The sequence below is a fragment of the Balaenoptera borealis genome, assembly GCF_965194805.1.
Source record: "Balaenoptera borealis genome assembly, chromosome: 15".
NCBI classification, from domain to species: domain Eukaryota; kingdom Metazoa; phylum Chordata; class Mammalia; order Artiodactyla; family Balaenopteridae; genus Balaenoptera; species Balaenoptera borealis.
The window spans coordinates 36,068,681-36,082,140 of NC_138871.1; the positions used below are offsets into that span (position 1 = coordinate 36,068,681).

General features: G+C 43.5%; 1 protein-coding gene across 1 annotated transcript in view; it reads right to left on the minus strand.

Moving 5' to 3' along the window:
• The window catches only part of LOC309611727 (uncharacterized protein), a 323,736-nt gene that overhangs the window by 216,681 nt on the left and 93,595 nt on the right, over window positions 1–13,460 (minus strand). The window contains exon 4 of the mRNA XM_082356496.1: window positions 11,302–11,963. Coding sequence (XP_082212622.1) covers window positions 11,302–11,354 — 53 coding nt within the window. The 5' untranslated portion in view covers window positions 11,355–11,963. The remainder of the gene's footprint in view (window positions 1–11,301; window positions 11,964–13,460) is intronic.

Consider the following 13,460-nt stretch of genomic DNA (forward strand, 5'->3'; position numbering starts at 1 on the left):
GCACTGCATCCCACAAATGTTGATATGTTGTTTTCATTTTTATTCAATCCTATGTGTTTTTAAAATTTCTTTTGAGGTTTCCTCTTTGACCTATGGGTTGTTTAGAACTGTGTTGTTTAATTTCCAATATTTGGAGATTTTTCTGTTGTCTTTTTATTGTTTCAAGCTTGATTCCGTTATGGTTCAAGAAAATAACATAATTTCAATTATTTTAAATTTTATGGTTTGATTTGTGATTTAAGATATGGTCTATCTGTCACATATGTAGAGAACAAACATGGTTACCAAGGGGAGAAGGGGGGATGGGACGAATTGGGAGATTGGGATTGACATATAGACACTACTATGTATAAAATAGATAACTAATGAGAACCCACTGTTTAGCACAGGGAACACTACTCAGTGATCTGTGGTGACCTAAATGGGAAGGAAATCTAAAACAGAGTGGATATATGTATACATATAGCTGACTCACTTTACTGTACAGCAGAAATTAACACAACATTGTAAAGCAACTATACTCCAGTAAAAATATTTTTAAATAAAATAAAATGAGAAAAAAAAATATGGTCTATCTTCCCACAGACATAGAGAACAAAATAGAGGTTACCAGTGGGGAGATGGGGAGAGGCAACATGGGGTAAGGGAGTGGGTGGTACAAACCACTAAGTATAAAATAGGCTCAAGGATGTATTGTACAACACGGGGAATATAGCCAATAGTTTGTAATAACTGTAAATGGAAGGCAACCTTTAAAAATTGTATAAAAATTTTCTTTAATTCTTTTAAAAGAAAGGGGGGAAAAAAGATATTGTTTATCTTGGTGAATGTTCCATGAGTGCTTGAAAAAAATGTATATTCCACTATTGTTGGGTGAAGTGTTCTATAAATGTCAATTGGATCCTACTGTTTGATGGTTTGTTCAGGTCTTCTGTAGCCTTGCTGATCTCTGTCTACTAGTTTTATCAATTGGTGAGAGTGAGGTGCTAAAATCTTCCATTATTGAATATTTCTCTCCATCCTAGTCCCACCATCCAACCAAGGATCCAATACTTGTCTTTCTGGAACTTCATCCTTGAGTGGTTCAAGGAGGAGTAGTCACTCCTTAAAAGAGTATTGGCATTTTAAACTAAGCCCCTGAACACTGGTGAAACATGATAAAACTCAAACTTGGGACTTGCTAGAGGTAGATGCCAGAAGAGATGCAGCTACATATCAAAGCTGGGCCAGGAGGCAGCAGGTGATTCAGTTAGGCAAAGCAAAGTTAGATCCAACCAGTAAGCTGAGAGTTGTGACCAGCCAAATCAAGTAGCCAACAGCCAGGTCTTAACCAATAACCATAGTCAGGAACCAGCCAAGAAGCTCAAGAAGTATCAGGACTCAGGACCTAAGGAGGACTTGTGGGGTCCCATTTAATTTCATCTGAGCCTTGATGGCCTAGGACTACTCTGAAAGAGTCAAGGAGCCCCTTCCTGGACATGCTTTTGTTTTTTTAGAGTTATCCATAGCTTCTAAAGTAACCCAAAGGAATGAATTACTAGTCGGACCCTTTCCAGCATCAGCAACAGAATGATGGGGAAGATATTTTGAGGAGTATTTCCTGGATGTCCTAAAATCATGAGTCTCCATGAGTCTCATCTTATTGGATCTGTACATCTCATTACATCATTCTGGTCAGGGACCAGAAATAGAACAGAAATGCCTATTGAAGAAACATTAGGCAAGCTAACATCAAGGCAAGAGTCAGAAAAAAGAGTGTCTCTGAGAAAAAGGATAAAACCTTCTACAATTTCAGCTGATGAACAGAATATCTAATAACTCACAAAATACTTATCTCAGACTTCAAAGAGGCAGAAGACTGGCATTTTCTAAAATTTGCCATCTTAACCATTTTTAAGTGTACAGTTCAGTGGCATAAGTACATCCATGTTGTTGTGCAGCCATCACCGCTCTCCATCTCCAGAACATTTTCATCTTCCCAAATTGAAACTCTGTACCCATTAAACAATAATTCCCCACTTCCCGCTGCCCCAAGCCCCTGGCAACCACCATTCTACTTTCTTAGAAGACTCCCGTTTTGATGGACCTTCATGCTTAACCTACCAATATTATTTATTCAATTGGAGGTAACTAATAATGCTGACAATATTCTTAACCACATTGGCAAACTGCTAGTGACTCTTATCCTTTGACACTAATATTCCAACCTACATGACAAGAAACCCAGTTCAAGACCCTGCCCTTTTCCTGCAAGTCTGAGGAAGTGTTTGTCCTCGGATGCACAAAGGCACTCTGCCTGGGATCTGGCCTGGAGCAGGGCTCTCAAAGTGATGTAACAGCGTCCTGGAGAGACCTAGAGGCAGAGGCCCTTGGCAGCTGCTAACAGCTCTGCTTCCTTGCTCAGAAATGGGAACCAACAGCTTGCCACACCTCGAAGTCAGCTATGCCAGGCCTTCCCACTGCACCACCCACGGCTCCATCCCAGGCAAAGACAAGAGTTGCTGGCCTCACCACATTTTCCTCTACGAGGGCTCAGAATTCCCCCTTATAAGGCTTACAGATGTGCTGCCATAAAGAAGATCCAGGGCACCTTCACCACCCTTCACATACCACGCGTGTCCAAAAAAAGATGAAACAGAAAGCCCCTGCATGAGATTACTGATTTACTCTATCACGTATTTTTAAACGAGGCACAGAACTGACATTAAAATAGAGTGGAACCAGGGCATTCGCATAAAGCACCAATCCCACCGTCAATGAAAGTCTAAATACAGAGGGTGGGATCACTGTGCCTCATCACACCAAGACACTACGTAGCGATAACGTGCTCCTACAATTCAGTACCGGGCCTCCACAATAAAGCCAGGACTGTAATGATTATAATGACCTCCCACTGCTATTGTGTCCTTAATTAAGTCTTTATCAGTAGGCATTTGCCACTTAAACCTAACTCACTGTAACTACGGCAGCGTATCATCTACATTTTCACAAAGAATTACTGAAGCATATTTCTGTCACAAAGATGAAAGGGAATATTTCCATTCTAGTGCCATTTGCAGACAAGCTGCATAAAGAAAAATCAAGCTGTCCTTTAGCAGCACTTTCTGACAAGTGAAACTCAACGGAGAGATGCCAAGGGATTTTGTGTATGTGTGTTTTAGCTTCACTGGGTTTCTTTCTAGCACAACTCCACTTCCTGTCTACATAAACTATGGGAAAAGAATGACACCAAATTAATAACACACTTGCTTACATAAACTGTCTTGAAGTGGAAAGGGCTGAGACGCTCATGTGAGGCCCAGAGATGCTAAGTGAGTTGTCTCAAGTCACACAGTGGGTGATTGACCGAGGCTGGACCACGACACACACCTCCCAGCTAGACGCTCTTCCCAGTTGCAGTGAGGCCGCCCACGGAGCTGGAAAAGCCCATTTTACCCAGCAAGACGCACCAGAAGTACCCTGGGCCTGAAGAGACCACATTCCAGATTCAGGTTTCCAGTCATAATCACTTCCTTACATCAGCACCAAAGCGAGGGCTCAGATGGCTTTTTGGCAGAGCTCAGCCCAGTGGGCTAGACAACTCTGTCAGAAAAAGCCGCGCCAATTCAAGGCCTCACCATGGGTTTCAGCCGAGGCCTCACCCTGCAGAGCTTGCCTCTTGGTGACGGAAACCTGAGCAGACACATTGGTCCTCACCCCTCTGAGGGCACTTGATTCACTCAGGACCCAGGGAGAGCCCCCCTCACCTGACCCCAGTACTGGCCAAAACTCTGACCACACAGGCCTCTACCAAGGGGCCAGGCCACGGTGGTGTCGCTATTGGTGCTTTTGCCCATCACAAAAAAAAACCTTTTGGCTTTAAAACCTGCTCCTCCAAAGGACATAAATCTTTCCAGAATTGGGGAAGGGCATTCACAGCATGGGGGTAGGTGCTGACAGGACAGAAGAACCCCAACCCCAAGAAAGAGGAAGGGGAGGAGGAGTCCAGGGGAGGGAGGCTGGAAGGTTCCTGGGGTCTGAGTGGCACCACTGTAGCAAGAGCTCACGGGCACGCAGTGGTCCCACAGTGCCGCTCTGCTTCAGCAGATCTGTGGGTACCAGAGATGTCGGTGACCTTCTGCTTATTTATTTGAGGGATTCTCACCAGCTGGGGAAACGTAAAGCTGCCGCCAACTGCCACCTTTTTCAGTGTCATCTTTGGCCACAAAGGCTCCCCATCTCCTTTTGGTTCTAATTTCATTTTTAACAACAGAAAGGTTTTAGCTGGACACAGAAGAACTGAAAATGAGAACAAAACAGAGAGCGAGAGAGGAAGCATGCGCCCTGGAGGAAGTGGCCGGGGGGGATGGATTCTATTCAATTTTCTTCTACATATCTGCACCCGCTGGGGAGTGTTCCACATTTTCTCACCTTGGCAGGGAAGCCTGCTGCAAAGGGGCAACCCAGCTTAGGGGTGACCACTGCTGCCAGCTTGCTTCTACTACCGCATTGCCCCCATGGAGGCAGCCAGGCCCACACAATCAGCAGAGTTCACCTTCAGATAAGAAATCCGCTTGTCCAAATTGTCACCAGGGGCCTGCAGGCACCTCTTTGCTTCGCTTGTCCGTCCTGGGCTCACCACTGACCAGCGACCACTGCTGTTGGAAGACTGGCCCCAGTGTCGGCACGCAGCCAGGATGGATCTCGGCTGGTGCCACAAGGGCTCTGACCACAATGGGTCTGCGTGGATGAGGACCACTGCCGCTGTCTTCAGCCCACACCCAGCCCTCCTCACCCCAGTCTGCTGCTCTTACAGGAAGCTTAGGCTGATGATTGTTTCCACTAATGCTCTCAGCGGCTACTTTTTATCTGACAAGGGACTCAGCCAAGTGATGAAAGACGTAAGCCAAAATCCACTCCATGCCTCATCCTACAAATACTTGGCTTTCCCGGGGCCAAGACGCCTTCTAGTGACTGACACGTTTCTAAGTTCTTTACCACTCCCTCCTGTGGACATGTGAGAATGTTCCTCTGGGTAAATGCCAAGATCCTCCCTGGAGGGTGAAAGAAATGTCAGAAGCACAACTCCTATCAGACAACCTGAAATTATCATACGCCTAAAATAACATATTCACTAGGAAGAATCTCTCTTAGACATTATTTTCACCAAACGTGGAGGTAATTCCCATTCCCAAAACATGGAACTGAACCCAAAGCACTTCATAAATATTTGCTGAATATAAATGAATGATGCATGCATAAATGAATAAATGAATTTTTCTCTAGAGAGAGACCCAATTTTCTTCTCTATTCCTCTGCCTCTTTTTTGCCAAGCATCATGTTTTTGGTGACTCATAAGAAGTTATGTATTACTTTCCACATGGAAGGTGAAGATACAAATGGAGAGGATAAGAGAAATAATACTTATTACCATGGAGGAAAAAATAAGGATAGGAAAAATGAGATAAAGCTAGGGATAAGGTTAGTTTAGAATTCCTGTTCTCAACCTTGTCTGTGCATTAGAATACCCTGAGGAGCTTTAAAAAGTACTGATGCCAGGGTCCCATGCCCAGAAATCCTGATTTAATTGGTATAAAATGTTACCTGGCCATCAGGATTTTCTTTTAAATGCCCCAGGTGATTCTACTGTACAGCTAAGTTTGAGAAACACTGGTTTACAAGACAGCTGCCCTAATGGTCTGCATACTAGCTAGAGGAGACTAGCAAATCTGGCTCTGAGCCTCCTAGCAGCCAAGGTGAAAAGAGGGAAACACCATCCATTGCATTTTCCAGTGTCCATAGAAGAAAATCAATCTGCTTGTTTAGAAGTACAGCTAATCTTGAGACCAGAAAGAGATTTGTCTTCATGAAAAGACATGGACTGAAGCAAGTAATAGCATCTCAATGGTGTCCCTACCGTACTCAATAAATAAGTATTTATTGAGCACCTACTAAGAGACAAATTCTGTTCCAGGCCCTGGAGACAAAAGGATTGACAAACTTGAAATTTTCTGTTTAATGACAATTAACAGCTATTATTATTGACTGCTGTTCTGTGCTAAGCACTTTACAACCATTGCCTCATTTAAGCCTCACAACCACCTGAGGAGGTGAGCATTTCACACTCGGTGGAAACTGAGGATCAGAGCAGACAACCAACTGGCCTAACATGGCCTGTCCAGTAACTGGTTCAAGAACTACTGAAATTACAGATGCGTTTATCTTTTGCCCCAATAAAGGTAATCCTGAAGGCATACCAGCATACACAGGACGTATATACCAGGTTGTTCCTTGTGGCATTATTTCTAATAGCAAAAGTCTAGAAACAATGCAATAATGTGCCAGTTGAATAAAGGATGGTACATCCATGCAATGGAATACTGACAGCTGTAAAAAATGAGGAAGACCTTTATGTTCTGATGTTAAAAATGCAAAACACAAGGTTCAAGGCAGTGTATATAGTATGATGCTTTGGGAGCAAGAAAGGAAGGAAAATAATAGAATACATTCATATTTGCTTATGTTTTCATTAAAACCACCAGAAGGAACAATAAGAATCTAATAACAAAGGTTGTCTATAGGGGTCAGGGAAAAGGCAAGCAAAATGAGTAGGGACAGAAGAGAACAAGACACTAAGCACATATATTTTTATATTTTTTAAATGTTCAAACTTGTAAAAATATTACCCATTCAAGAAGAGAAAATAATGAAAAAGAGAACTGTGTGAGGGCTGAAGTCCCTCAACTAGTAAGTGGTAGAGCTGGAATTTGAACGCAAGTCTACCAGCTCCCAAGCCCATACTCGACACCATGATGTTCTGCTTTCCCCAAGACTCAGGGAAGCAACTTGCCTGCTGTGAGCAGCCAGCGAGGCTGACCTGGTGCGGAGGGCCCTGCTCCCACTCTCAGATCTCTCTCCCTTATAATGGTTCAGCATCTGGGGCTTCCAGAGCACCAGTTTGTTCAGGCCTTTCTTTTAACCTCCATCAAAGAATCAGGTAGAGTAGGAGTTAGAGTGGGAAGCCATTTTCAAAAAGAGGTAAGCCCCAGCAAAGATAAGTTGAGTGGGTTTAAATTTATGGCCCTTTGTAATCCAATCTTTTAGATTTCATTTGTTTAGGTAAGTCGTGTGCTATAATCCCTCCTGGTAACAAATAACAATACATTCCAAACACATTATTCCTGTTGGCCTGCTTTATGGTCATACTTTGGCCTAGATTAAGGAAAGGACTGCTTCTGCCAAACCAGAGCAAGAATGCTGTTCTACCCGGAAGAGAAATTTCAAACAAAATCTAGAAATTTGCAGCCTATCTTCACTGATTTGGAATGGAATGTCTTTAAAAAAAAAAAAGAAGAAGGAGGAGGAGGAGAGGAGGGGGAGGAAGAGGAAAAGGAAGGAGAAGTAGAGGAAGCAGAAGGGGAAGAGGAGGAGGGGGAGGAGAAGAAGGAGGAGGGAGAGGGGGAGGGGGAGGAGGAAGAAGGGGAGGTAATTTTCTAGCCTCAATTTATTTTTTCAAGTTTGAAATCATCCCAAAGCTGCCTGAGAAGGTATTTAGAAGAATCATTTTCAACATCTCAGGTTCAGATGGTAGAGCTGTCCCAGATTATACAGCAGATCTGAAAATGCGTAAAATTCCCTGATTGCCCACCATGTTGTAGATGTTAAGGAAATGATGGGTGGCCTTGACAGAGCAGATTCTCTTCCCAAGGTAATGCTCCCTGCCTTACAGTGGATTTTGCCTAAGCTTAACTGGTCTCTGTCTTTTTTTCTTGGAGGGTAGGAAAAATGGATCAATCAATGGCCCCTCTTTCTCCTGAACCCAGGCCAGCCACAGTTACTTTGCTTGCAAGAAGGTAAAGCACACTACCTGAGATTTGTGACTTTCCAGGTCTGGATGGAGAAAAAGAATTATTCCAGGTAGAATTCTCGTTGTAAAAGGAGAGCAGATTGACAGCACATTGGACTTTAAATTCAAGTATATAGAGCCAAGGTCTGTTTGATACAAGATTATGGAATGAGAGACTATTGTTGTCAGCATTCTCAGAGTGCCCCCTTTCTGGACCCATTCCCCCTCTTTTTGTTAATCTGATAATACCTACTTCTGTTCATTTACGACTTGGGTACCTACTATGTGGTGCTTCCATGGTGTTAAAAATATTTGGGGGGCTGGAGTAAGAGAGCAAACTCCTCAAGAGATCATTCCAACAAAGTACGGTGAGTTCTACACTAGAGGTGTTCAGAATGTATGAGGAGAGCTCAGGTGAGGGGCTCTGGGGGAGGCAGTGGTCAGAGAAGTCTTTCCTAGAGGAGGTGATATTGGAGCCTATGTTTGAAGGTTCCGTTGGAGTTAGCAAAGCACTAGATTCGAGTTCAAGCCTCTGCACTTCAAAATACCACCAGTACCAGGTAGCTTCAGACCATTCCCAGTCCTCATCAATTTACCTGTTCTGTAAGTTTACCTGCCATTTTCTCAGAACCCAGATCTCTGCTAGGATACATGTGTTCAAATGACTTAAGGTGAAGTATTCCCTACTATTGGAAGCTACTATTCCACCACTCCCAAATAGCACTTATATTTTTTAAAAGCCCTTAATTCCCTATCCTCCCCAGGCTGGAGGTACTTTTGCCTAGGAGAACTTACTAGCACACGTCCATTCCCACCCTATAGATTGTGGCCTGTATAGTAAATACTATGGGGGAATACGTTTAAATAGACTGAAACCATTAACTATCACTTTTAAAATGGAACTCTATGGAAGTAAATCCCCTGATGTTTGTTCCTTCCCTCACCCACCACCCACAGTTCCAAAGCTTCCCTCACACACAAATCTCCCTTTTTGACCTCAAAAGGATCTGTGCCTGGACCAGGATCAAAGCACAATGCAGGTGGGGCAGAGCCTAATCTGGGAACTTCTCCTGCTCCACAGCCCTCTGGTGACAACCCTACTGTAGCTCCCACCAGCGTGTAGTAACAAAAGCTGGTGTTTCCTGACCGCCCTGATCGCATTGGGTGCTATGTGAAACACCTCACCTGCGTCAGACCATTTCACTCTCACAATAGGCTATGGAGGCAGGTACTGCCATTAGCCTTCTCTGAGGAACAGAGCGGTATGGTCATTTGTTCAAGGGCACAGCTAGCAGCAAGTGGGTATGAGAATCAAACCCAGGGAGTCTGACTCTCTAGCCCATACATCAGCTACATCCCAACCACTCACAGTGATGAAAAGTGGAGGCTTCAGGGCCCCAGACCTGGGTTTGAATCTCAGCTTCGACACTTACTTAGTTGGTTAACAGTAGGCAAGTTAGTCTCTCCAAGCCTCAGTTTTCTCATCTGCAAAATGGGGCCAGTAACAGAACCTACTTCATAGGGCTGTAGGGAATAAATGATGCTGTCCTGGATATAGAACATTTTGCATGGGGCCTGGCATTTTGCAGATGTTCAGGAATGTTAGCTATTGCTATAATAACATATTTACAAGCCTGTGTATCCCCTCCCCCAATGTCACTGAGGGCAAGGATAGAGATTTTTGGTATCTTTCTCCCCAGGTGCCTGATAAAGTGTCTACCATGTAGCAGGCACTTGGAAAATGTTTGTTGACTGGATAGTTCAACAACACTATTTTTCTCTGTTATTTCAAATGATCGAGTAAGGGCCTCTTCTATTTTGACACACAATAGCCTCTTCTTGCTGAATTCTATTCCTTAACATTCAGAAATAAATTATCAAGTGTCTAAAGAGATCATCCTAAAATTCTTAAATTAGCAGAGTTGTATTATTGTTTTTCCCTATAGAAAATGAAAGTCGGCCTCCCTTCACTCTCCCAAACCTCCTTGGGCTCTTGCTTGCATTTCAGGGAGTCCTCACTTTCACAAGTGTAAGGATGGAAACTTACAAAATAACGATCCCCAGGTTGAGGAGCGGAGTGGATTTTCCACTTTGTAAAAAACATTTCTAGTTTCTTGAAATGCCAGTGATCCCTTCAAACTTCGCTTCCTCCTAGAGAAATTCAAGAAATATTTAGCTCACATGGCATGTTTTTTTGGTATTTTGGGGTTCTTTTTTAATTTATTTTTAAAATTTATTTTTGTCTGCATTGGGTCTTCATTGCTGGATGAGGGCTTTCTTTAGTTGCGGTGAGCAGGGGCTACTCTTCATTGTGGTGCACAGGCTTCTCATCGTGGTGGCTTCTCTTGTTGCGGAGCACGGGTTCTAGGAGCATGGGCTTCAGTAGTTGTAACACACGGGCTCAGTAGTTGTGGCTTGCGGGCTCTAGAGCACAGGCTCAGTAGTTGTGGTGCACAGGCTTAGTTGCTCTGCGGCTCGTGGGATCTTCCTGCACCAGGGCTCGAACCTGTGTCCCCTGCCTTGACAGGCGGATTCTTAACCACTGCGCCACCAGGGGAGCCCTCACATGGCATGTTTTAAGAGCACTTTCCTTTCGTAAAGTGAAGCCTACCCTCCTTGAACTCAGGCAGTTACTCACTCAGCATCACTCGTCCTTCTACACAACCTACACGCACCCTTCCTCCAGCTGAAGAGCACACACTTCATGCCCTACACTCAAGGCTCTACTCTAAGCCAACATCACTTACCTGACACCAAAATCTCCCTGCAACCCCTCCCTATTGCTGGACCCACTGGGCTAATCCTGAACATTCAGCAGGCATCCTGCTTAGTCGGTGTATCTGTTTCCTGGGACTGCTATAACAAGGTACCACAGACTGGGTGCCTTAAAACAACAGAAATTTATTCTCTCAAAATACTGGAGGCTAGAATTCTGAAGTCAGATGTTGTCAGGGCCATATTCCTTCTGAAGACTGTAAGGAAGAGTCTTTCCTTGCCTCTTCCATCTTCTGATGGTTGCCAGCAATCCCTGTTACTCCTTGACTTCTAGACACATCATTCTAAGCTTCACCTCTGTCTTCACATAGCCTGATCCCCTGTATGTCTATATCTCTGTGTCCAAATTTCCCTCCTCCTATTAAGACCCCAGGCATATTGGATTTTGGGTTTGCCCTAATCCAATATGACCTCATCTTAACTTGAATATATCTGCCATGACCCTCTTTCCAAATAAGGTCACATTCACAGGTTCTAGGTAGACATGAATTTGGGGGCACACTATTCAACCCAGCACAGGAAGAGATCAGTATGAGTAGAGAGATTCAGCAGTTACCAGTGGAGTATGATTTGAAAAGTTTCAAGATGAAAAGCCTTCTTCCCATCCATAAAAAATGTACTACAGTTCCTATATTCCACCATTAGAAAGTTTCCTTTTGTTCTCAATGCTTTTCTAGTGCCAAATAAAATAAAAGCAAAACCTGCAATGTTGCAAACGTTGTCTGGAGGGATGGCATTCATAAATCATTATCATTGCACACCTGAGTGGTCATCAGCTGCTTTTTAAGCATAATAGCCAGCAGAAGCAAGGTTCTGTCAGAATGGAGTCTGGATCTGTGACTGGCACGGAGCAGGCGGCACAGGAAACCTAGGAAACAAGGCACCAAGGACAGACATGGCTTTAGTGCCCACTTGGGAAAAACTGCCATGTCTCAGGGAGCCCAGAGCACCAGAGTCCAGCCACCGTGAGGGGGCAAGAAGCAAGTGGAGGTCATATTCATGCCAGTTCACATTCATTGAGCATCTATGCCAGGTACCATGCTCCGTGCTTCTGCACACATCTCATTCAGACCTGGGCGGGGAAGAATCTTCCATCTCCCAATTCTCCCAGATGAGAAAACCACAACTCCAGAGAGTTAGGTAGCTTGAAAAAGGTTGGGAAATAACGACCAAGTTCAAGCCCAGGTGCTGACATCTTCTGCCACTTTGAAGAGGAGAGAAGAGGTAACAATGCACGATTTCAGGGCTCACTTCTGCTGGGAGCTGGTCCAGCCTGGAGCTCACTTGGGTTTGTTCTTCTTCACTTCTGCTTTTAAATTGGTAGCCGTTTTCTATTGCATTTCCAATTTGCCTCTGTGTGTATCTTGGAGAGAGGGAGAAAGAGAATATATGGGTCAATATAAGCAGACTCTTAAAAGCTTATACTTTATCATTGTAATAATCATAATATATTTTATTTTACAGCCACTCATAACTGAAGCCTTGGGCACCCTAACAAAAATAGCTAAAAGAAAAAAGGAAATTATATTAAACAAAGGAAATACAACTATAAAACCCCGATAGCCAGGGAACTAAATGAACAACATAAAACCTCCAAACAACAAAACTACAGTGAAACCAAGGGGGGATAGAAACCTTTTCACGAGATTTACCCTGAAGGATCATGCTGTGAGATCACATCTGTTTAAAGCACCATAATTTATCGATATGACATCAAACCAGGAACCAGCCATTGTAAACCTTTCCCGCAGAAACTCTCAGAAAACTAACCAGGTGGTCGATAGGGCAGGGGCAGGGGGGGTCTGTAGCACGTAGCTGGGGCAACAATGGCTCTAAAATTTTATGTTCAAATACATCTATGTGAAGTTCCAAATCTTGGTACTGAGATGCAAAAATTAGTTCATTCCATAGGTAAGCAGAATTTACAAATGAGACTTTTTTTTAAACAGTTTTTTTTTCTGAGATAGGTCCTCCATCAGTACTCACTGATGGCTTCTCAAACTGCTGCATTAAATGGACCATTTTCAAGAATGGATCCTCTTTAGAATGAGCCTCTGAGTCGCAAGTTATGAAAGTCTTTGGAGCAGGATAAAGTCCCTTTCATTTGTAAAGCAACTGAGTTACTAAGCCTATCTCCCATTCTGATGTTACAGCCACTTCAAAAACAGAAACTCCTGCTGACCTGTGATACCGCCATAAACATTTAAGAACCACTGCGATCGCCATGTTCGTGAGGGCAGTATTTCCCCAAGCAATGGCTTCCCACATCCTTCCTACACATTTTCCTATTAAACATGGGAAGCAGAATCCGCTGAGGGAAAGTGTTTAGAAGATTTGTAGGAACTCTACTCAATACTCTGTAATGACCTATATGGGGAAAGAATCTAAAAAAAGAGTGGATATATGTATATGTATAACTGATTCACTTTGCTGTACAGCAGAAACTAACACAACATTGTAAATCAACTATACTCCAATAAAAATTTTAAAAAAACAAAAGATTTGTAGGATTAGAATACCCTAAGTGTTGACAAAACTCCTTGGTTGACAAAAACAAATAAAATATTAAAATGGTGAAAGCCACTTGGTGCCTATGAAAAAAATGTTTTTCAAAATATTTGTTCATCCTCCCGAGTACTTTCTAGATTGGAGTAGATCTGGCCACATGAATTAGGACATTCAGAGCAGAAACATGACTCTAGAGCCCAGTGAAGCTTCAAGAGTAAAGCAACTGAGAGAGGAGTGCACAGAGGGTAGCAGAGGTGGCATCACCAGGGGAATGTGATGATGCAGAAGGATTCACACATGTTGGAGAATCAGCCCAGCCTGGGTTCTCTCCCATGCCCTAGTGCTTTGTAGC